A 25,483-nucleotide genomic window follows, 5' to 3' on the forward strand; every position below is an offset into this window, starting at 1 on the left:
TGTATAAGTATACAAGAGTATATGCTTAAGTATATGCTAAATTAAGATGTTTTTTGTCGGTTTAAGTCACACTGTCAAGTATACTTGTGAAATATTAAGTATATTTCTGAGAAGTACATAAAAAGTAGACAAGTATACTTTATTTTTTAGTTTAAAAGAAGTATTCTAATAGAACACTTGAATAAACTAAACTTTTTCTTTTTTTTTTTGTAAGGGCACCCTTATATGAAACACTAAAGGCCTATTGTTCACATCAATGACTATAACCATAGCTATTAAAATTAAAATTTTAGTAATCATTCCAAAAAATGATGACAATAGGGAAATCCAGACCACAACTGTGGATCAATATTGTTGGGGAATCACATTTTAGAACGATTTATTCCAGCTGACAAAAAAAAAAAAAAAAAAAAGGACAGCCAATCAGAATCCAGATGACTTTTGCAGTCCAGAAAAATGTCCAATGGTCATAAGAGTTTGACAGGCATGGTTCTTCGCTTATTGGTAAATCCCCAGGTGTAAATCTTGAATGACCTAGTTGGTGGCACCTACTAAACACAACTTATTACTGTAGCATTCATCCCATCCATCTGCCACTTATTCTTGTATATTTACAATAAGATTGCAGATGGAAAGTGAAATCTGACCATTTTAGGATGAGAGCAATTCAATTGCTATTAACAAAAAATGGTGTAAGATTTACATTGTAATTATTTGTGAAATGTATTAGCAATTTCTGAGTGAAATTTGTTTCAAAGAAGTGGCAAGTGACATTAAATTAAAAAGTTAATTGAAATTCAGAAGTAGAAAGACTGGGGAAAAAAAAATCCATATAAGGAAAGTGAAACAGGATCAGACCTCTCAACCTTCAAAATGACAAAAATGTTAGGCTAAACAGAATTATTTATTGTTGTTACTGGAATATAGTGTTGTTCACTCTAACTTAAGACCCAAATCGTTATTTAGATCTATCTGAAGAATATGTCCTGCCAGCTGAAACCAATGGGCTTCCAATGGTTTATTGTGTCTGATTACTGCTGTTATCACCAATTCATCTATTAAAAGATAACAGAGCTTCTTGGATGTACATGCAGCTCTATAAAGCGATTTATCACACCATCATTCCATTCAGTCATAGTTTTGGTAATCAACTGCCAACAAATGAACTGAAAAACCCCAAAACAAATGAATGAGCCACTAGATAAACACACAAAACCAACCCTGTTACAAACAAGTTGCTTTTTATTATAGTAGCTGGAATACATATAGTTTGCAGTTCAGCCTAAAGAGGTGTCTAGCTCCATGCACAATGCTGAAACATGCACAAATATTACAGTACAAAGGTGTAAGACTGAAACACAGAATGTGTTATTGCTGATACTGAGAGGCTGAATACAATGAGCATGTTCACCTGTGTCCTCACCGCAGGTTCACTCTACATCAACATCTGCTCGACAGCCATTTACAAGCACTGCGTTATCAGAAAAACACCACTCAGCTTCTGTCTCCCTTCTTTAACTATGCAGACCTGTATTTATATGTGCAATGTGTTTAAGAGACTGTGTAAGCAAGTATCAGTGAACTTTAATTCAGTTACTGTGTGGCGCGTGTGTGTGTTAAGGCCTAAAATCTGTCTTTGGCAGCACTTTTAATACAGCACAGGAGATGAATGAACCCTGAATGAGCAGAAGGGAAACCCACAGTTTGAGCGGTTCATAAAAGATGAGAACAGAACTGAACTATACTGAGCCCCTGGCTCAACATATCCATCTTACATTTAATAAACACTTCACCCAGACACTTCTCTTAAAATGAAAGAAAAAAGCACAAGTTGGTAATGTTTGAAAAGCTGGTTAATTAACACTTTTAACTGAGTCTAACTTTAATAGTTTATACAAATTATGAATAAAACACAAGATTGAAATTAAAAATCAAAAAAAAAAAACTCTCCAGGAGCCCATTAAGGTACACATCTACACAAATAAAAAAAAGGGGGAAAAAATCTTAACATATCTTAAACATGGCCCACTTTACAAAATTACAAGATACTTTTAAATAAAACTGATTGTAGTTTGAAAAAGCAGTTAAAAGGAAAAGCTTGTTAACAGAAATATTTACCCTTTTAATTTCATAATTGCTTTTAAGAAGCCATTCGTTTCCATGTAAACTACAAAAATACCTTGGAATGATTTTTTTTGGCACACTGTGTCAACTAAAATATATATCGCACATGGCCTTACAGGAAAAAAAAAAAAAGATGACACAAATGAAAATAAAATGCTTTGCAAACTGTACAAATCTCAACCCAGAAAAATATAAGAGGTGTCTCACAGTTGCTGCAGGTGAAATTATTCTGCTATTGTGGCCAGTGCACAAACACATGTACATATATACACATCTTTGATGGCTGTACATTCACTTAATTCGGGGATAAGCGATTAAAAAAAAAAAAGAAAAAAAGAAAGGGAAACCATATTAGAAAATTAAACCCATAAAGATTAAGTAAATAGGTTAAAAGAGTCATTTAAGTGCTGGTTAAGTGCAGATTCTGCATATTTCATGACACTATGACCTATTTTTGGCCTTTTAGGGCCAATGCCAGCTTATAATGCGGGCACAACATGTCAAGGCCTTCAAATGTTCTCTTCTGTACATTCAATATTACTTTATTGCTTAGAAATGGCTTTTATAAAATAATTACAACTACTTTCCTTTAAAAATAGTCACTACAAATGATTAAAAACCATTCTGAGTCATCACCAACTGTCAGAAGCTAGACATGATAATGCTTCTTGACTGGTGTCATAGCTTGGTTAAGTTTGGCTACCTAAGATGTACATTAAAGTGATATAGATGGTAAAACCTTGATGTAGGAAGAAGTATTTTTATGATTTAGTTCTTTTAAATGAACAATATGTGAAACTATATGACCTTTGATCCGTTCTGAGACGTGTAACCGAATCTCGCACCGATTATTTCCACAGAGAGCAAAAGACAAAAGTGGAGGAATGAAAATCAGACGTGTTAGATGACTTCTGAGGGTGAACGGTGTATAGACACTTTAGTAAATGGGGTTGAGAAATGAAGAAGAATTCCTTGAGAATTGTGGTTTCAGTCAGCCTCTTTAAAAAGACCTCTTTCAGAAACTCTGGACTGTCTTGTGAGCACATAAAATCTACGGTTTCCGACAGCTGTGGTTGAGCATTGAAGCCACAGAGCAGCCGAGAGACCTTTGCCTGGCCGGGGGGTTGGGAAAGGGAGATGTAGTCTGCTGGTATTTCCAGTACAGACTTGCTCTATATCATCACATCAATCTGGGTCATGCTGCAGTTTTAGGATCATGTTTGCAAGCTTTGAGTGGGCACAATTTTATTATAGAGGGATTTACAATTCATAATGCCTAAAACTATTTACGGAAGTTGGGAAACAGCTAAAACCTTCCCTTCTCTTCAGAATCTTGGCTGACCCTCCTGGTTCTTCTTGGTACCACACATGGACACCATCCTGGTCACCAACTCTGCTTTTTTTTTTTTGCTGCCAGCTGGTCCCACTTCCTCCCTCAGAAGTTATAAGCCCATCAAATGCAGCGCTGACCTCCGACCTGCAACCAACCCAGGGACCGTATATCAGGCCTGCTGCTGCTGCTTTAGCCAGCCAATAAAATGGCTTTAGGGACCGGCAGCTTGGATTACAGCAGCCCAGGGCACTAGGGTATTCTGAGAAAGCAAGGGCATGAGATACAGGAGCCAGCATATTCACTTCAGCCCAAGACCCCTGAACAGGAAGTAGAGGGAAGTCTGCGATATTCATTTGGAAAGACAAACGTTTGTTTTTACGGTGCCGAATAAAGTAGGGCAAATTTGAGAAGAACAAAGCCAAACTGCCGCCCGAAGTCAAATGAGTTCTTGGAAAACGTTCAGAAATTAATACAAAAAATATACATATTATACATTTTGTACGGGCAGCTTGGTGAAATGTAATACATTTTAAGTTGGTAGGCAATATTATTTAGGGAAATGTGAACTTATGTAAGCAAGACTATTTGTTTCTAAGCCATATCAATCATGTGTAGCCTCTCTATTTCTGAGACAACCAAAGCTAAGAACATTTTGTAAACATCAGAAAGATCTAGTCTGTTTTCTTATGTTTATGAGTTTTAATGATTTAAGTGCAATTACAAATTCATTAGAATGACTTAAATAAAAAAAGATAAATTGATAGACAAACAGAAATTTCCAATTTTGTTTCAAAGACTCCATCCAGCCCAAGCCAGAGGGATGAATAACTATTGAGGACACAGAAGCACGGGAAACCAGAACAAAGCAAAACTGACCGTGATGGTGAGGCGTGGATCTTTTTAAATCTGTAATAACCAAGTGAGACGCTGCAAACTGTCCACTTGAACATCAACCCCCAGAACAACATTACACATACAGCATTAGATTAAAACAAACAGAAAAATAAAACAGCCCACATTCCAGTGATATTGGAGATTGAGATCATCTGGTGGGCCGATGGATAATTGACCCTTTGTCGCCATCGTCGGATTCAAGGTATTGGATAAGAGAGATATTAATACACATGGACACTTAAGAGCAGTGTACAAGGACAAAAGGAATCTGAGCCGGAATAAGAAAATAATCATTGGTGGCACTGAACTGTTTAAAATCTAATAGAAACAGTACACAACATTTCAACTGCAGCAGCTCTATTCAATAATATTTCAACAAGTACTAACCACATGAGGACATGAGGAAGTGATGGGCATTCCGATGTTTTTTCAATGGTGAGGCCGTTTATCCAGGCATAGGCATTCCTAACTGAAGCATTCTGGATCCTTTGTGGTGTCATGCTAGCCACCCTCAAGGCTCAACAAGCTCTACGGCTGAAATAACATGAAAACACAACCCGTCTTGGGGTTTATTAGACTGACTCGGACCAGCAGAATCCCAAACGCTGGTTTTCTGTGACACACCGAGAGTTCGGGTCATTGTCTTTCTGTGCAAAGTTTGCGATTAGAGTCAAAGAGTGGCTGTAAAGAGTCTGCTCTGAAAATCCTCTATAAATGTCCAGAATTTGGGTTAATCCCGGTTAGCTACCCAGATGGACAAGGTCACATCGAGATGAGCTCTAGGTGATTGGATTCTTCTCCAGTGGTTGGGAATCCAAAGCCAGCATCCCTTCAGAGCTACCGAGACGGAGAAAGGTCAACATGCAGATGCATTTCCCAGCTTTTCTTAAAAACGTTTAGTGTCGTGGCCCTGTGTTTTTCGCTATGCTGGTTGTGAGACCATCAAATCCAGTTAAAGAAAAGATGAAGAAAACAGACAAACTAGTAATAAATTGACATGATACAAGGAGCAAATTACAAATGAGATCAAATAAACTTGGTCACCAGGCACTTTAAGATGAAAAATTGGGCATATGTACATCAATGCATAATGAAGACTGTTGGCCTTAGCATGTACTTCTAGAATGTGGCTGACAAAAAATATGTGTGATTGCCTGGATAATCAATGAATCTTAGCTGTGTGCAATAATCCCAATGAATTCCTTAATTAAACCATCCAGCAAAAAAGAAAAAAAAAAGAAGTGTGATCTAATTGAAAAGCCACAAGCTGTAACTTGCTCCTTGTGAGAATAACACATGAAATTCAAGATCTGTGGCACCAACAAGGTCTGTGTGGGGTTTTCAAAATGCTGATAAATGACCCAAAGCCCCTTTTACATATTCCCAACAACATGTCTGCACCTCTCCCTTGTCATGTTTGACGACTTTAATACACTACAAGGAGCAGAAGAGGATTCATCGCTGTAGGAATATGAGACTTCCATTCGAAAAAGCGACAGCTGGAAGATGTTGAATTCATACAGGTTGATGTACGAGTACTTCAAAGTTCCCAGTGGTCACTCGGGGTCTACCTGGAAATCTGATCAGCTGATGGGTCTGTTAAAGTCATGGCATAACTGAAGAGTTGAGATGAGCTTCATTCCTTCACACAGGGGCTGCTTTGAGATGTATCAACTGAGGTAATAAAAACACACAAGGACACTTTGGGTCAGGACTCATTAACATGAGAGTAATTAGCTTCTAGCTTGCTTTAATTAAGTATAACCCAGAATCCTCTATGGTCTCTTGCTTTTGATAAGTTTAACTGAATAAGGCTATAAGAAGACACATACCTAGTTGGAAATGTGGGTAATATGGATTAATTGTCCAGGTGTCGGTTTGACCACGACCGGCTTCCATCTGCTGTGCGGTTTCTGCTAGACCACGCTCCACGACTCCCAGGCCTATCGTACGAGTCCACGTCACCTGTGGGCTGCCTTCGCCATGGAACACTTTCTCCATCATCTGCAGACTGGGAAGAGAACAAACATACAACAAATGCGATACAGAATACTAATGACTTCAATAGACTCAAAACATTCCACTTATAATTACTCTTCCATTTATCCACCAAATTCTGTCATGTTCTGAAGGGTTGTTTAACTTGTTTACAGGTTGAATCAACTCCACTGCAACTACATAAATGTATCCACCATCCATTTAGAAATGTCCAGTTGCATCCTAAAAGGTGTAACTTCTTCCTGACTCTGTCCATCAGTGTCTGACTCCGGTTTGAACAATGTAAGGCTGAACACCGTTACTGACGTAATTCTTTTTCTTGTTTTTATTTCATTTTTAATGCATTTTATATCAGTCTTTTATGTATAATCTTTTTATTTCTGACTTTTAATGCATTTTAAAACTTGCTGTCTGGTTGAAAGAACTGGGAGAATTAGGAAGTAAGCATTTGTTATCCCTAGATGGAGCTCTGACAGAGTTAGTCCAGGAAGATTTGTCTGTAAGTGTAAACGCACAACTACCTGACAAATATTTTTACAGTTATCCCTCCATTTAAACGCACCTGACAAATATGAATAGTTATCCCTCTGATAGATAGATCCGTTCAGATCTGCTCTGACAGACAACAAAAAACTCCCTGAAACTTCCTAAGTCTTCCATCCAGATAGCGTAATTTTCTGTTTTTACTGTTATTTCCATTTCTTATGTGTTCCATTTTTATTATTTATCGGGTTCTTCTTTATGTAAAGCACTTTGAATTACCATTGTGTATGAAATGTGCTATACAAATAAAATTGCCTTGCCTTGCCTTACTGACAATCGTCATTTTGACTGCGTGAGATTCTCCAGCTTTGTTGTTGTTGAGCAACCGCGGCATGGGCTGTTAAAGCTCTGCCCTCTTCTGGAAAGGGGGCCGGGAGCAGCAGCTCATTTGCATTTAATGGGACACACCAAATAGGGGCAAATTTGGCAAGCTACCATATAATAAATGATCTGTGGGGTATTTTTTAAGCTGAAACTTCACAGACACATTCTGGGGACACCAGAGACTTATATTAGATCTTGTGAAAAGGGGAATTAGAGGTCTCCTTTAAAGACATTAGGGCAGCATAATGAAACAGCATAGTGAAAACAGAAAACAGCATAGTGTGGCCCAGATCCGGCCCACATCTGGTACATGTGGATTACACACGGACCAGATGTGGGCCGGATCTGGCCCGACACCATGTTGCTGTCAGGGATTCTAATAATCACAATAATGATAATAAACAATATTCTTTGACCAATTATTTATACGCGACTTTCCTATTCATTTGTGATTGTATATTGTATAAGATAAATTTTATAGAAATTCACAGACTGACAAAGAGATTTTTTAATAAGCGAATGTACTTATTAATAATATGTACATAATAATAAAGCATTTACAGTAGAAACTTCCAGGACATTTTCCATGACTTTTTAAAACATTAATTTCCACAAATTATCCTGGCAGGAAAATCACAGTTTTAAAATTCTCTGATATTTTCAGATTTTTAATGTCTGTGGTAAAAATGTGTAAATCATGTAAATTTGCTGGGTTCTAAAAAAAATAATAATAATCTGTGTGAACAGAGCAAGGGCCAAAAGGTCTCAGAATTCTTAATTTTTCTACAGACCAAACTTTTATGAGATGTCAGAGGAAAGAAATTGCTCAGACCGCAGAACAAGTCCTAATATAGAACAACTATTGTCTCTTTTCTTTACCATGAAGGTGGAGACTTTACACAGCCAACCAAATGGTTTATGACGTCAGTTATAAAAAGTTCCCAAATGAGGCAGCAGGATATGCCACATACTGCTGTGGAATTTCGTACGCAGCAGACAGATGCTAATTGTCCATAATAGGGCTTGAAGCCTACTGGGATACGAGAGGTGGGTGTACAGGAAACCAGTTACGATGCATTGGCTGCCAAATGGGCAGGCGCAACCTTGCAACTTCCTGTGTCACTCAGGAAGGGGCAATGGGTGGAAATGACAAAAGCACAATCATACAGAAAGATGTCATTAAGGAATGGGCTCCATGTAAGACCATGGTACAGGAAGTTTAAAACATCTGAATATTAGTATTGTTAGTGCTGAAATGGCAAATGTCTATTTTTCTTTTCTTTTTTTCTTTTTTTTTAAATAAAAAAAAACAGATCAAGCAATAATGTACTCAGTACCAAGAGTAGAACACATGACCTATTGCAAGACATTATGAAAAGGGTTTAATAAAAGCTAATGCAATGTGATTCAAGTATGTGTTTATGCAAGTCTGTGATTATGCGAGTTAAACTATTCTTTAAAAACATTCTTTTTTTTTAACTAAAATTATTAGTTAGTAGTTTATTATATTATATTATATTATATTATATTATATTATATTATATTATATTATATTATATTATATTATATTATATTATATAAACCTAACTGATTAAATTAAAAATACATTAAAAAGTGTCAAAAGGTAATAACAAGGTATTCTTTTAGGTATCCTGTAATCCCATGATACCATGGCATACTGTATAATAAAGTACTATGGTATTACCTTATGAACTCATGTACCTACTTAAATGGATAGTTCACCCAAAAGTTGTTCCAAAACTGTATGAGTTTCTTTCTTCTGTTGAACACAAAAGAAGATACTTTAAAGAATGTTAGTAATCAAACAGTTGACGGTAGCCATTGACTTCCACAGTAGGGGAAGAAAATACTATGGAAGTTAATGGCTACTGTCAACTGTCTGGTTACCATTCTTTAAAATATCTTCTTTTGTGTTCAACAGAATAAAGGAACTCATACAGGTTTGGAACAACATGAGGATGAGTAAATGACAAAATGTTAATTTTTGGGTTAACTATCCATTTTAATCTATAGTAGCCAACTGCCACATTACTTTTTATTCTTGTAAGGTTTATGCATTTTTAGGAACACTACAAATTAAAAAATAATGAATAACCAATTATGTTTAGTGCTAATACACTTTTTTTCTTCGCTTAGTTGAAAGTGTCTCCTCATTAAGAAATATTTAACAAGATAACAGCACATCCAAAGTGTAATAACAAATGACTGTCATTTTTGTGACTGTCCAGACAAGCTTTTAAAAGATTTTAAAAATCACACACACAGGTGCCATTTAACATTGTATGGCAGACAGTCACTTTCAGTACTCTACATTTTTAAGCAGCTAATGGCTGCCTATATATAAACACACACCATAATGAACCTGTGATCAAAATTCCTCCATAAATCACTCCAGATTTGTGTAATTTTATAAGCACGGATGAAAAGGCATTCCAGCTCTTAACATAACATGACATCTGGCTGAATGGGATTACTTTACTTTATACAGCTCTCCTTGCAGCAGGAGTATTAATGACTTCAGCACATATATTTGACTCACATAGGCTTTGTGTCAGAGACATGAAACAGATGACCTTGATCTTCGAGGACAGTCCTGGACATGTGCCTTCATTAATAATGGAGGAGGTAAAACCTCTGCCTCTGTCAGCACAATGACACCGCATCAGTGATGGACAGATTCAATCTCCCTCGAATCACTGTGGTATTGATCTTATTTATAAGACACAGTCTAGAAATCTGTCTGAAGGTTTAAATAGAGACATCCATGGCCAAGCTATTCCACTGTAGAGTACGCACAGATAAAAAAAAATATATATATATATTGATGCAATAAGATAAATAAATAGAAATAAGGGAATCACAAATTCAATACTGTATCCACAGCTGTGAATGTAAAACTTCAGCTAGTAAATGGAACAGAAGTAAATTACAATGTAACTCATAATAACCTACAAACGACTGATAAACAGACCAAATTCTCAGTGTAAAGGGTTTCTTCATTTAAACATTGATCATGTTGTATGTGTGTGTGTGTCACAATCATTGTGATAACCCAGAGTGAGGTATTTATTGAGAAGATTAGACTAAATTCAAGAGGGAAAAAAAGAAATCACATGAGTTGGAGATAAAGCTGAATGCATGCCTGACCCTGGCTGATTAGATAAATCCTTCCTAATGGACTCCAGATTGAGTGGGAATGGATGAAGTTTGCTTTCAATCAGTTGCTGAGAATATGTGGGTGCTTCTTCAAAAAAGGGCATTCATTTATTTATGCTACTTTCCACATTGATTTTATGGTTTTAGCCTCATCCAGGACCCAGATTTTCAATATAAAACTTAGATAATCCATTATAAAATATATTTCATTTTAAAAATATCAATTAACATAAATAAATAAACATAAATCATTTCAAAATTTGTCTGTAAAAGTTTTCCCAGATTTTCCCCTACTGTGACGTCACAGGTTCATATCCTCGCTATAGCACCTATTTATATAATGTCTGCACCACATAAACTTTACAAATGTTCTGTTTTTGAAAGTATTAAATGAACATAAGTGTCTCCACAGACTCCTGGCATCTGAGCCACTGAGGAGTAGATGATTTATACATGATCATGATGAAACAGGCTAATTGATAAGCTGAATAAAGTTAACTCAACACAACAACTAGGCCTACATAAATTCATCAACTAACCATTCAGAAAAGTCCTGTTGCATTCTAAAATTTTTTAACTCAATCTGTGTCCAACTTCAGTTTGAACAAATAATGCTGAACACCATTACTGACAATTTCTGACATTTTAGCTGCGTGAGATTCTCCAGTTTTGTTGTTGCTGAAGTATCTGAAGCACAAGCTCCGCCCTCTTCTAGAAAGGAGCAGTTGCATTTAAAAGTACACACGAAAACGGTGTGTTTTTGCTCACAATCAAATAGGGGCAAACTGGACACCCTATAAAACATGATCTGTGGGGTATTTTGAGCTGAAACTTCAGACACTTGTATTAAATCTTGTTTAAAGGGGCATAATAGGTCTCCTTTAAGGGAATTCATGCCAAAAATTGTTCACAATTGAAGAAAAACCCATATAAACACCCACTGGAACAACATGAGGGTGAGTAAATGACAAAATGTTTGGGCGAATATCCATTTTAATGTATAGTACTGCCACATTACATTACTTTACTCTATGCAACCAACTTTTTCTTCTTTTTTTAAATTTAAATTTTAAATTTCCAAAAGGTTTATACTACAAATTATAGTACAATATAGTACACATTCACTTCTACAGATGGAAAGATGCTTTAAAGATAAAAAGATAAAAGATTAATGATGGAGTATCCCCAACAGAGAGAAAAAAAAATGTGAGTGAATGGGGTCACAATTGCAGTATATTAACTTACAGCTGCAATGACAGTATGAAGAACCATCTGTAGAACAAAGAAAACTAACCTTCACTGAGTGATAGAGAGAAGGGAGTAAAACAAATGATCTGACCTCTGCTTATGCAAGTGCTAAAATTCACTTGTGCATAAATCTTTCAGCTTTCTCAGAAAAATGATCAGGCATTTGCCATCCATCAGGTCAAAAGACAAAGAAAACAAACATGGCATGAAATAGAATGTGAGAAACCAGAAAGAGAGGGAGAATGAAGAAGGGGCAGTTTTTGTTTTTGAAGGCGTGTGCCAGGAAGGGGCCATGTTTGAGGGCCATCTCAGTGATTTAATTAGGTCTTTGTGGGTAAATTTGAAGGCTGGGCTGTTTGAGATGTTTAATGAGAGGATGATGGTAATTGGTGCTCTGATAGGGTGCAGCTCTATTCTCTTACTTGTATTCTCAGTAAGTGAAAAAGGGTGAAAGCTGGTGAAAAGTGTCTGCTTTGCCTGTTTTGTTTTGACTGCTGGGGTGATGCCAGGCTCAAATTCGTTTAACTGTGGGGACAAAAACTGCCAGTTGACCTGACTAACAATTTTTCTAAAAACAAAGGCATGACCTCTGACCTGTCTTTCATTAGCTTTCAACATCCTTCACACATGTATCAATTTCTAATATTACATTCAAATATTACTAGTAAAAAACAACAGCTTTATTCATACAAATATTAAAAAACATGTATAGTGAAGATACATGTCGGCATACCCCAGAGTCGGCAGTGTCTAGTTTAACTCTTCATGATTTAGTAAATGTCTAGTAAAGGACAGAGACCCAAAAACTGCCCAGGCTACAACAACTGAAAAGCACACTTCCCCAGTATGGATTCCATATCAAGAAAACAGAAAACAGAGATACCTCAAGGGCCTATTTTTCTCATTCAGCAGATGGAGAACGATCTAAAAATACTTCATGCTTACAAAATTTCTGTCCACTTAACCTTCTTCCAGATGCAGAAGATTATAAGAAAAACTTCCAAATCAAACAACACTTTAAGAAACAAATGTGTTAAATTCCATGGCTAAAAAATATTAATCAAGATGGTGGCACCAAATATGTAGACAGACGTAAATGCTCTCCTGAGATTTTTAACAGGTGGCATGACAGCAAGTACACTGAAATTAAAGGGAAAAAAACTAACTACATATAGAACATACAAAATTGGATCCAAATGACCAGATATTTTGCATAAGCGTATTTTATGTTTTTTTTACTGATCTAAACCATGGCGCTAACAGTGAAAAACAACTATCGGTTGACCAAACAAATCTCTTACAGTACACTTCTGGAATCTACATTATTAGTTATGGTCAAAAGGTAAAAAGTCAGTACTCACAACGGGTTGTTTACGGCCTCTTGGTTGAAGTTGCTGAGCACTGACAGGCTCATGTGCAATAGCTCTTTCTGGCGAAGAAGTCTTTTTGTTCCTTCGTCCTGGCTCAAGGACAGACGGTGCTGCATTGTTGATCCTACGCATGTATACCTCGGCTGGGCTTGGTTTACTTCCAAAGTTAGCAACAGTGCTAGAGTTTGATGGAGTGTCCAACACTGCAGTTGCCCTATATGCTCTCCAGGTGGTTGTAGACTCACCCTCATCCTCTGAACCATCTTGCCTTATTGCTCGAGCAGATTCATCCACAGAAGCTGCCCCACGGCTCCTCCAAGTGCTCCTGACAGTGATGTTTCTCATTTCTGGCAGACTGTTATCATATGAGTGGTGGTTTTGTCTCTGGCTTCTCCAGCTGGTCACGGTGGTGTTGCTACTGCTGCTCTCAAACCCAGACTCAATGTCATTATTTAAGTCTGAAGCTTCTGAAGACTGGAGGCTGAAGCTGCTTTGAGACAGGAGGGCTGACTCCATGGGAGCATTCTCAATGTAACTGTGAGGTTCAGAGAAGTCAACATCAGTGTCACTTTGACGCAGAGTGATCTCACTCTTAGGGATGGATATTTCGTAAGGTATAGAGATGCTACCCCTATGCTCACTGCTGGGGCCGATGACAATATTACTAGTAGAAGTGTGCCTTTCCTTGGAAGGGGGCTCACTTGATAAACTACTGCTCCGACTGCTTGTTCGAGAGGAGCTGGGGTCATTGGGATAGAAGGTGATACTGCTAGTCATCTTGCTACTCAGTACTGGTTTAGTGGAGATCTTGGGCTTCCCACTGGTAGTCAAAGGCTCTGAGATTCCCCCTGACATCACTTCCTTCCTGTCAATCTCAACAATGGCTTGCTTGATGACAGCTTTTGACCGGAGGGCTTCACGAGGACTGCATACCCTGCGGATCTCAATACCTGAGGTAGTATGCATAGTCTCTTGTGTATCCTCTTCTACTGTAAGAGGCCTGTGTTGCTCCTCACTAAAGGGGCCCTTTGAGGAACCATCAGAGTAAGATTCTTGCAGCTGTGAGTATCTGGTGTACTTTGATGATGTTCTTCCACTTGTACTTGACATCAGGGGGTCACTTTGCTCACCTGCTGATCGCCTGGAGCCAGTGGATTCTGTTTCAGAGGCTGAGGAGTGACCATCAGAACCATGATCGCTCAGAACAGATGGCGATACATGAGACCTGTAAGCAGTATAGGATCCGTTTGCCTTGGACAGACTCAACATTGCAGAAGCCTCCTGATCTAAACTCTCAGATTCAGTTAGTCCTTTCTCAGGTGAAGCAAGGATAGCAGCTCTGGCTGATATTAATGCCCTATCAGACATGTTGGATTCACTATCAACTCCAGGATACCTGGACAACTTTTCCATTTGACTCCTCTTGCTATCACTGTCATTTTGCTTGACTGATGGCTTCCAAGATTTTTGGTCATTAGCAGCTGGAGGATAGCGACTAAGGACTGAAATTTTCTTGCTTTCACTGATAGCACTTGATGAGGCACTTCCAATTGTTTTGTCTTTCTTGCCATCTTTTGTCTCATTGTCAGAAGCAGTACTGGAAGCACCAGTCTTCAAACCTTTCCTGACATTATGTGCTGGACTAAGAGTCCTTCGTACAGTCTTTGGGGAGCTTTCCCTGGAGTGACAAAGGTCTTTGTTCCTCAGCTTAGTTTCTCGCCTCTGCTGAGGAGACGCATCTCTGCTTTTGTACTTGGAGGTGACTGGTTCGGAAGCAGCAGGACTCCTATTTAGGATTTTAGGTTTCTCCTGTCTGAAGCCTCCTCGTACATTGATCTCCTCATTTTCTGCCTTGCCATTTTCCAGGACCTTTGTAGTGCTGTTAATTGTAGAGTTTCCATTACTATTACTACAACCGTTGAGCTGCATTTTCATCTGCTCAACCTCATCATGGAGAGCTTGACTACGGTTCCTTTCCTGCTGGTACTTTTCTATCAGTTCAGCATTCTTGGATTCCATGTTCTTCAAGTCCTCCTCCACCAACTCCATCTGCTTCAAACGATTCTTCAATCTTTCCACTTCCTGGCTGAGGTCTTTAACCTTATTGTCTTCCTGCCCCTCTAAGCTATTTTTCTCATTCTTTGACTCATTTCTCAAATCTAGGTCATCTGAACGCTTCAAGTATTCAAAACTCTTCTTCCTGGCCAGTTTGCATGTGAGGCCTGTTGAGAACTCATCCTCAATTCGAAGATCTCTAGAATCAAATTGGCTGTGGTCTGCTGTGCCTAGTTTGTTTTTCTGACGTTCAAGCTTCTCGTTCAGCTTGAGTATGATTTTCTCATCCTCTCTCTGCCTTTCCAGAAGTCTTTTGCGTTCGTTCACAAACGTCTGAGTGAGACTCTTTAGTTTCTCCATCTCTGCAGTAAGGGATTTTTCTGCCCTGTCCAGTCGAGCTTCAGAGGTATCCACTTCCTTTACACGTGCCTTCAAAGCATCAAGCTCTGCTGCAAGCTTTTTGGTCAGGTTTTTCTCCTCATTAAGACTAAGGCACAACTGAGTACAGTCTGACTTGCTTTTACCAAAAGCCTCTTCAAGCTTCTCAAGTTCAGTCATTCTGCGCTGAAGACGTTCAATCTCCACTTTAAGATCCTTGGTAAGTTTCTCCTCCTGATCTAGTTTCTCCCTAACGTTACGACAAAGATCCTCCGCTTTCCTGACCTCTTCATCTTTGCCTTCAATTCTGAGCAATCTCTTTCGCATTGTCTCCACATCGGCAAGAAGTGAGGAATTACTCCCCTCAGCCTGAATGATTTTGTCCTGAATGTCAAGAAGTTCATCTTCAGCTTTTTGTAGTTTTCCTCTGGCCTCTTCAAGCTCATCCAGACGTCGTCCTAAGCTTTGCAACTTGTGTCTCAGATGGCGATTTGTTGTGTCTGTCATTTTTCTTTCTGATACTAATCTACTGTGAGGTATTTATGATTGCTTGATAGAGGGGTACACATTTGTATAGTGGTGTTTTCTAAGTGGCTCTAGGACTCTTAAGAAGAAATCAGAGGACAGATTCAAAGTTCAGGTCCATATGTCTTCCTCTTCCCTTTAGGAGGAAGTTTTGAATATATATATATATATATCTTTTTTTTTTTATTATTATTTATTTATTATTATTTAAGCCTCGTCTCCACTATCATTAGTGATCCAAGCGAGTTTTGATCACCTGCAAGACAAAAAAAAAGAAGAAGAAACACAAAGCTTCAGTGCCAAATATTTATAAAGCGTATAACTATGACGTCACATAAATATGATAAAACATATTTAACACACAAAAAAAAAAAAAACAGATGAGAAATGCATGTTATTCCACAATTTGTGTTTACAGATTTCACATTAATTGAATATACTAGGAATAACTATGGTTTGCTTACACACACCAACCATTGAGTTTATAACAAAAACCTGAATAAATACTGTATTTGTGCACAAATTTACATTCACAATTTCAATTTTTTTTTTTTTTGTAATTTTTAAAAATGTGTTTTTAGCAAAGTGCACATTAACAAGCACATGGAAAGATTAGGACACTAAGCAAAGGAAGACCTCGGAAGGGGGGAAAAGGATGGCAAAGGAGAAGGGACATCCACTGATAATTTCAGCATCGATTTCGTACTGCACTTTTGCTGACAACAGCATAACTCACTGACATTGGCCTCTGTTCATGTGCCCGTCTCTATGGCAACATTCATAGTGACAGCCACCCCTCACATTCTCAGGACGCTAAACAAGATTTAGAGCGTTTTACGTGCCAAGACAGTTCTGGCCACAGCAACGCACACTATAAGTAGCCTACAAGCAGTGCCTACTCAAATTAAAAATAAAAATGTGATGCTATGAGCCACTGTCTCTCACTAATTTACTGCAGATAATTTTAATCAACCAATCACAATCTCATGATGACTCAAAATGACTCTTATTAAGACTAATGCAGAATGTCTTGATAGCCGACAGCTGTTTTGGTAAAACAGCCTTATTAAATATTCCACTAAATACAGTGAAAGCCCACATTGCAACAGCAGGTCCAGAGGTAACAGAGCATTTTATACAATTTAATCTAAAGTGAATTTCAATATGTCCGTTCAACTGGCAGGCCCACCAACATGGAGACGGGCCCAAATGAATGAGCTGCTGTGTGTGGATTGCAGGAATTCTGTCATAATACTTTCATAATCCCATAATTTTATGGTGTGAGAGGCAGGCAGCAGTACTTCAGGGTTTAGAAAGGAAACGAGTCATCCAGTAAATATACCAGCCAAGCAGGATGGAGATCGAGCACATCTAAGGCAAATTTCCATGACACATGACATTCATAATCAGTCTGGCAAGATCCCTTAGTGAAGGGGCTTCTAAGGTCGGAATTAAGCACACAATGATTCCCATCCACACAAGAGCAAATAACATTGACATCTATAATGTCTACCAAGGATAACGATTCAACGATACATGCAACAGACTTGCAGAGTGGATCTACAACATTGGTCTCAAATTACATGGGCTGGTTTCATACTGCCCCCCTCAAGTGTTAAATCCTTATATCTAGAATGCATTTTTTTTTTAATAAAACATGTAGGTCCTTTCACATTTGAAAATCTAAAGGTGGGTAATAAGACATTCACTCCCCGTTGCAACTTCTACAAAAGCACAAACATGATTTCACCAAATAGGACAATCATGAAGAAAAATCCTATTGAAAAGAATTTTATAGTGGATCAATAACTGGGCTCAATTTTTTTTTCTATGCCTTGAATTCTGGTTTCTGGATGACAAATTTCATCCAGACCCATACAGAAAAACATCACCGAAACCGATGGCACTGTAAAGTACCTGAAAGCAAAGAAAAATGCTGTTTTTCTCTTGCTTCAGCTTCTTGTCTCTCACAAACTCTCTTTCTTAAGAGCACCACACATGCAATCATGCACCATATCATTAGTCCAAGCCATGCTAAGCGATCCGTCGCCCTCACGAACATTCTGTTCCCCCTGGAGGAAAGGGGGAAAAAGACTTTCCCCTGCACTTGACATCAGTTTGGTTGGCCAGCCTGAAGCTCTTTATTCTTTATAAACATCCCTTAATAATCCCTCAACCCCAGAAATCATGCCAATCACAACCACCCGAGAGACAGAGGCAGTTTATGTTTTACGAACATGGCTTCCAGATGAAAAACTATTTGTGATCACTGAAAGGTGAGGTTTAAAGTCACACTATCCTAACTGAGACAAATACACGAGAAAAATAAGAAATAACAATCACTGTAAAAAAAAAAAAATATCTATTTTGACAAGGAATAAAAAAAAATGTTGCAGCTAAAAATTAACATTTAATTTTATGTATATAAATAGCAGCAGATTGTTTCTGTAAGTGTGCAGAAACAAAATGCATAGAACAGTTACAGTCACATACATTTCTCCATTATGCCAAGTATCTGAAAGGAGGCGGATCACATGTGGTTAAAGAGTGTGACTTCTAACCCGAAGGTCATGGGTTCGAGTCTCAGTACCAGCAGAAAGTGTATGTGGGGGGAGTGAATGAACAGCGCTCTCTTCCACTCTCATTACCACAACTGAGATGCCCTTGAGTAAGGCACCTAAGCACCGCTGCAGAAAAAATGGCTGTGCACTTAGATGGGTCAAATGCAGAGCACAAATTCTGAGTATGGGAAACCACACTTGGCTGCACGTCACCTCACTTGCATCGCTCATCTGCATACAACACCTGAAACAACTAATTCACAAGAAAAATTAATGACTTTCAGTTGCTTTGTTGTTGCACATCAGTGTTATGTGTGAACATTCATTTCAATCATGTATTGACTGAATGATTTGTCAATATTGTGTGGTTAAAAGTCATGCCAAAGAAGCTCACTGAATTAAAGCGAGAACGAGGGGGAGAGAGAGAGAGATGATGAGAGTGTGTGTTTGGCCTCCTCTGAACTCGTGCAGTTCTGGCAAAAACTGACAAGCCACAAAATAGTGGCAACCTGAAGCTTGAAGCAGCAATTTTTTATTTTTTTATATATATATATTTTTCCATGAAAGCAAAAACCAGCCTATAATGTGCAGTTTGTTGTTTCCTGTGCAGTCATGTCATTTTCTTCTCCCTCTCTTCACCGCGTTTGGAAAAATGGCAAAGTAAGGACAGGAAGTCTGATGTTTTAGTGGGGCTGTACGTCTGAACGGCCGAGCAGACAGCAGGGCTACAAAAAGACTCTGGTGAAAAAAGAACAGCCTAGTGTCTAAAATAAAGATGTTGAATTGAGTTAAAGATTAAAAAAAAACAAAAAAAAAACAAAAAAACACAGGACTCCTTTAAGCACCATCAGGCAAAAGAAAAACACAAATCAATATATAAGCAAAAAGGCCCTTCAGAATACAAACTTAGTGAATATAAATATACAGTCAGCTCAAAAAGTATTTGGACACTTAAGACACACTTGAAAAAGAACTTAATGTTATTGATTTAGATAAAAACGTATCAAACGAAGTAGCATCTGCAAACAAGTGATGCTAGAGCTTTTCTCAGAACTAACTTGAGACATTTTTCTCTTACTTAACTGAAGGTCAAGGTCAACAACATTCTTATTATTTTATTCAGAAATTCTGCTAATGCGACTGAAATTTGAAAGTTAAAATCATAAATTTAACTATAAATTTAAAAATTCAATTCTAAATGATTTTTTTTTACATGACTGCATAAATGGTGCACAAAAGCAGTGTTAAACAGTCACATCTCCTGGACAACAGCGACAACAACGACAAATAAAAACAAACACTCAAAAAACTTACTTATTTACCTTTGTATTTTGAGGTTTATACCTCTCGATTTATGGCAAGTAAACATTTACACGTCCATTTTGATTTAGTAAAGAGGCAAATCCATCACATCGGCCACTGACCCTAGCAGACACAAACAAAGCACAACTCCAGAAATGTTTTCAGCCCAACATGCGCACTTAAAAAACAGGAAAGAATGGAGAAAGCAAGAGAGAGATCCGCCACACATGTTTGTTATAAACGCAGGTACTTGAGCAGAATTTATGCTGTTATTTGAGTTTCTGTGGAGATTTCTAGACTCTCGCTCGCTGTGTGTATGTTTGCAATTGTGTTTTGATTATGTGTGCATTTCTGAGAATACCAGTTTAGGTCCCTATAAAGCAGGGATACAAAATTTCACTGGCGTATTTGAAGCGCTGCATGCTGTGTCAGTGTATTTTAAGATGCTAAGCTAAACTGCGAAGCATTTGTCCTCAGGATCAGCAGATTGAACACAGCAGACGCATTACTGAAAACTGTGCATAATTGCCATTTACAATCATCCAAAGGGCTGCAAAACTCTGTGTGAGTCTGTATAACACGTTTCGTGCCATATAACAGCTGTCAGAGAAGGCCGATCTTATTGAAAAACCTCTTTCTGATGTCATAATGTTAATTGTTTCTCATTATTAGTTTTGGCAGTGAAAACAGGAAAGGAAAGGAACTGAATGAAACAATGTCTGTTACATCATTAACTAGTGGTTTTCAACTGATGGGTCATGCCCTAAAAATGAGCCTGTTCTGATAGGACTATGGACAGTGAGGAAAAATGCTAATAATTAAACACAACCAACTACATGTGCATAGTTAAACTTAAGTTAAGGTTGTGCTTCCAATCAAACATGAACAAAACTTATGGAAGTAAAAAAATACATATATGAACATAAGTTCTTTTTTAACAAATAATTAACAACGAATAGCCTATATGTTTGATTGTATGGGCATTTTTGTTCACTGTTGTACAATAAACGTCAAATAAATGTCAAATATAAAATGTAGGTCCTGAAGCAAAACCTGTCGAGAATCACTGTCATAAATCACTCACCTGAAAACTGAACAACTGTAATTTGACACTATTTCTTTCACACAAACTTGATAACTATGTTTTTCCAAAATACCTGAATGAGTGAAAAAATTTTGATGGTACAGTGATGATGATCAAATTATTTAATGAAACTGAAATGTGTGGATTTCTTTGTGCTAAGCAAACAAGTGTAACATTGACGTAAGCTTTAAAAAGGTGTGGCTGTAATAAAGCGGGAATGTTAAGGACAGGAATTTTTCCAGATGATCTTATCATTAAAGTCACAAATACGTCGAACAAATTTTAAGAGACAGTACACTGCTGTTCAAAAGTTTTTTTTTTTTTAAAGAAATTAATACTTTTATTTAGCAAATACACATTAAACTGATCAAAGGTGACAGTAAAGACATAGTGTTAGAAACAATTTCATATGCCTTTGAACATTCCATTCATACAAAAAAATATTTTTTATCATAGAACCATTTTCAATATTGATAATAAATGAGCAGCAAATCAGCATATTACAATTAGGGTGTGCACGAATATTCGAATATTCAGACAGTAATTATTATTTAAAAAAAATACTATTTTAATTGGCTGTAAATGCAGTGAATCCATGATAAATCAAAAGCACTAAAGCACTAGCAGTTATAATTAAATAAAATGGCTTGGGCTGTGGAGCGTGTTTGACAAGTTTATTATATTTTATCACATAATGTCGTCGTCTACCTCACGAAATTTGGAAATACTTAGATAAAAATGATCTTACTAAATAATCTGACAAAATCGAATTACTTTTGATTAAATGAATTAATGAAATGTAAGCTTGTTGTATATATTGCCCAATTGTAAGCTTGTTCAGAAATGGTGACAAAAACTTGATGAAAAAAATAACGTCTTTCTTGTTAAACTTCATTTAAATAAACTAATATTAGAATATTCAATTTTTATGAGCCAAAATATTCAAATGCAATATTTCTGAAAAATGCTCATCCCTATTCTGAAGGATCATGTGACACTGAAGACTGGAGTAATGATGCTGACAATTCAGCTTTGCATCACAGGAAGAAATTAAACAGTCCTCTATATTCAACATGAATTCATGACCACTTTACAGTTCTGAATGACACAGAAACCAAGCATCTGCTCCGTTTAGGTGACCTGCTTTTGCTGCTTGGAGATTACAGCACAACAGGATCTACTACAGCAGAACTACCTAAATAAAACTACAACTATTACAGTTTAAAATATCTAGATCTCATCTGGGTTCTAAGCTTTAATCCATTAGATCCACTAACATACATTAACCCCAAGAGACTAAAATAGTTCTGCCAGTTTACACTGCCTCAAATGCCATGGCAAACCTCCTGGACAAAGTACAGACAAGAGAACAAAGCCTAGCAACAAAATAAGGCATCATAAATTCATGCCATGCATACAAGCACATGGAAAGTATGAGATCATTTTGAATATAAGGTACAGTGCTATGCAAACAAAGCATAACAAAACAACCCTAAGACAGTTCAGCATTCCTGAGTCAAAGTTCAAAGGTTATTGTCCACAGAAAGACTTCTAGAGACTGCTGATGATGGTGGTTTCTTTATCCTCTTGTTTGTTATGTGTGTTTACACTGACACACTCTGAAAGGATGCATTCCTTTCATTCTCTTACTTTGACATCCAGATAACCAAAAGTCTATTGCTATTAGTGTAAAATCAGTTAACATATTCACAATGTGTGCGAGTTTGTGAAGAGGAAATGGTTTGTTAGTGTGTATACAGTCCCAGAGTCCATCTGAACCCTTTGTGAGTGACTTCCTTTAAACCCGGCGCCACTGTTCCTTCCCTATTCAGCTATGAAGCTAAAAAGTACTGAGTTCAAGCTTTGGTGTGTGTCTCACTCTCTTTTATTGCTACAACACACATTTTAATTTCAGACGCAAAAATCAGTGAATCACCTTACTATCATCAGCCATCACAACCTGCTTTGGAGCACACATCAATATCCATAACTTTAATTAGGTTGAGACATTTAACACAGTGAGTAATGCAAAAATATTATTGAGAAGTATTATTACAATTTAAAATGTTTGAAGATAAACTTTGGATTTCATGAGAGCTACACATTCCAAAAAATTTGGGACAGGTAGCAATAAGAGGCCGGAAAAGTTAAATGTACATATAAGGAACAGCTGGAGGACCAATTTGCAACTTATTAGGTCAATTGGCAACATGATTAGGTATAAAAAGAGCCTCTCAGAGTGGCAGTGTCTCTCAGAAGTCAAGATGGGCAGAGGATCACCAATTCCCCCAATACTGTGGCGAAAAATAGTGGGGCACTATCAGAAAGGAGTTTCTCAGAGAAAAATTGCAAAGAGTTGAAGTTATCATCATCTACAGTGCATAATATCATCCAAAAATTCAGAGAATCTGGAACAATCTCTGTGCGTAAGGGTCAAGGCTGGAAAACCATACTGGATGCCCGTGATCTTCGGGCCCTTAGATGGCACTGCATCACATACAGGAATGCTACTGTAATGGAAATCACAACATGGGCTCAGGAATACTTCCGGAAAACATTGTCGGTGAACACAATCCACCGTGCCATTCGCTGTTGCCGGCTAAAACTCTATAGGTCAAAAAAAGAAGCCATATCTAAACACGATCCAGAAGCGCAGGCATTTTCTTTGGGCCAAGGCTCATTTAAAATGGACTGTGGCAAAGTGGAAAACTGTTCTGTGGTCAGACAAATCAAAATTTGAAGTTCTTTTTTTGAAAACTGGGACGCCATGTCATCCGGACTAAAGAGGACAAGGACAACCTAAGTTGTTATCAGTGCTCAGTTCAGAAGCCTGCATCTCTGATGGTATGGGGTTGCATGAGTGCGTGTGGCATGGGCAGCTTACACATCTGGAAAGGCACCATCAATGCTGAAAGGTACAATCCAAGTTCTAGAACAACATATGCTCCCATCCAGATGTCGTCTCTTTCAGGGAAGACCTTGTATTTTCCAACATGACAATTGCAGACCACATACTGCATCAATTACAACATCATGGCTGCGTAGAAGGAGGATCCGGGTACTAAAATGGCCAGCCTGCAGTCCAAATCTTTCACCCATAGAAAACATTTGGCGCATCATAAAGAGGAAGATACAACTAAGAAGACCTAAGACAGTTGATCAACTAGAAGCCTTTATTAGACAAGAATGGGACAACATTCCTATTCCTAAACTTGAGCAACTTGTCTCCTCAGTCCCCAGACATTTGCAGACTGTTATAAAAAGAAGAGGGGATGCCACACAGTGGTAAACATGGCCTTGTCCCAACTTTTTTGAGATGTGTTGATGTCATGAAATTTAAAATCAACATATTTTTCCCTTAAAATGATACATTTCCTCAGTTTGATGTGTCATCTATGTTGTATTCTGAATAAAATATTGAAATTTGAAACTTCCGCATCATTGCATTCTGTTTTTATTCACAATTTGTACAGTGTCCCAACTTTTTTGGAATCAGGTTTGTATTTCTCATTAACTTTTTATAAAATACAGAAATATATGACATGTCTTCATCCAGCCATGTATGTGTGTGTTTGGTAGCTTTGCTCATCCTCATAGATGAGTAAACAGTTTGCAAGATGCTGGCCAAGGTAAACAGAGGTCTGCCAGAGGAAAACACACATATACACACTCAGACCACAGACATTCAGTGCTGCTTTGTTGCAGTTCTTTCTCCCTCTTGATGCATCATATTTTCATTTAGTTTTCATATCTCTCTCACTCACACACTTAGCAGCAATACAGATCATAATAATACTGTAGACATGTATAAACAAGCACGAGAAATTAGGGCAAACAGAAAACCACACCATCAAGTGTAGATCAAGTACAGTTCATAAAAACTCAATTTCTCATTATTTAGGAACTTCTGACAATTGTCAAACTTCTGACATTTGACAATCATTGGTATTTTCTGCTCATCACTGTACAACAATATTTGACAAAGAATGATTTAACTGACCAACCAGAATAGAGTATCCCAGGGAGCATTGCAAAAATAATTTATCCAAAGTGAATCATAACTATCTGTTGACCAATGTGTCCATCTAGACAGGAACTAGAAGCCTAGCAAGCAGATTATGGACGTGCAGACATGAGCAAACACAGCTTAGTGTGTTAACAAGCGAGCTGATTGGAACAAAAACCAACCTATCAAGAACAACTATTACTAATCACATTCTGAATCCAGTTTTGAAAACTACCCAAACTAACTACACTTAAAGACGCATTAACAGAAAAGTCAAAGTGAAGTAATAGCTCACGAAACCTACCGGAACAAACAATCATCAACTCAGAAGCACCACATGGTATATCCAAAGCTTGTTTTGCCCTCTTTCTCAAGCTGTACAGGAGCCCATTTCCTGTGAGTGATTAGAAGGGGAGAGCTCACGGTCCAGAGAATTTTCGCTCTTTGTTGTTGTTGTTTTGTCTGCGAGCAAAGGGAAGGAATGCCCGAATTAAACACGTGGAATTCGGGACGCCCAAAGAAGTACGTGGTTCAAAAGATGGCACAAACAGCAGAGTGTGT

General features: G+C 37.7%; 1 protein-coding gene across 3 annotated transcripts in view; it reads right to left on the reverse strand.

Moving 5' to 3' along the window:
• Positions 1–1,240: 1,240 nt before the first annotated feature.
• The window catches only part of luzp1 (leucine zipper protein 1), a 50,574-nt gene continuing 26,331 nt past the window's right edge, over positions 1,241–25,483 (reverse strand). Inside the window, exons 1-4 of one of the 3 annotated variants that reach the window (XM_067367483.1) lie at positions 25,227–25,269; positions 13,003–16,225; positions 6,184–6,362; positions 1,241–6,025 (exon numbers count right to left, since the gene is read on the reverse strand). In XM_067367483.1, coding sequence (XP_067223584.1) covers positions 6,210–6,362; positions 13,003–15,951 — 3,102 coding nt within the window. In that variant the 5' untranslated portion in view covers positions 15,952–16,225; positions 25,227–25,269 and the 3' untranslated portion in view covers positions 1,241–6,025; positions 6,184–6,209. Of the gene's footprint in view, positions 6,026–6,183; positions 6,363–13,002; positions 16,226–19,844; positions 20,044–25,226; positions 25,270–25,483 lie in introns of those variants that run through there. The other 2 variants (XM_067367484.1, XM_067367482.1) reach the window with 2 other exon arrangements.

The sequence above is a fragment of the Chanodichthys erythropterus genome, chromosome 18 (assembly GCF_024489055.1).
Source record: "Chanodichthys erythropterus isolate Z2021 chromosome 18, ASM2448905v1, whole genome shotgun sequence".
Lineage (NCBI taxonomy): Eukaryota > Metazoa > Chordata > Actinopteri > Cypriniformes > Xenocyprididae > Chanodichthys > Chanodichthys erythropterus.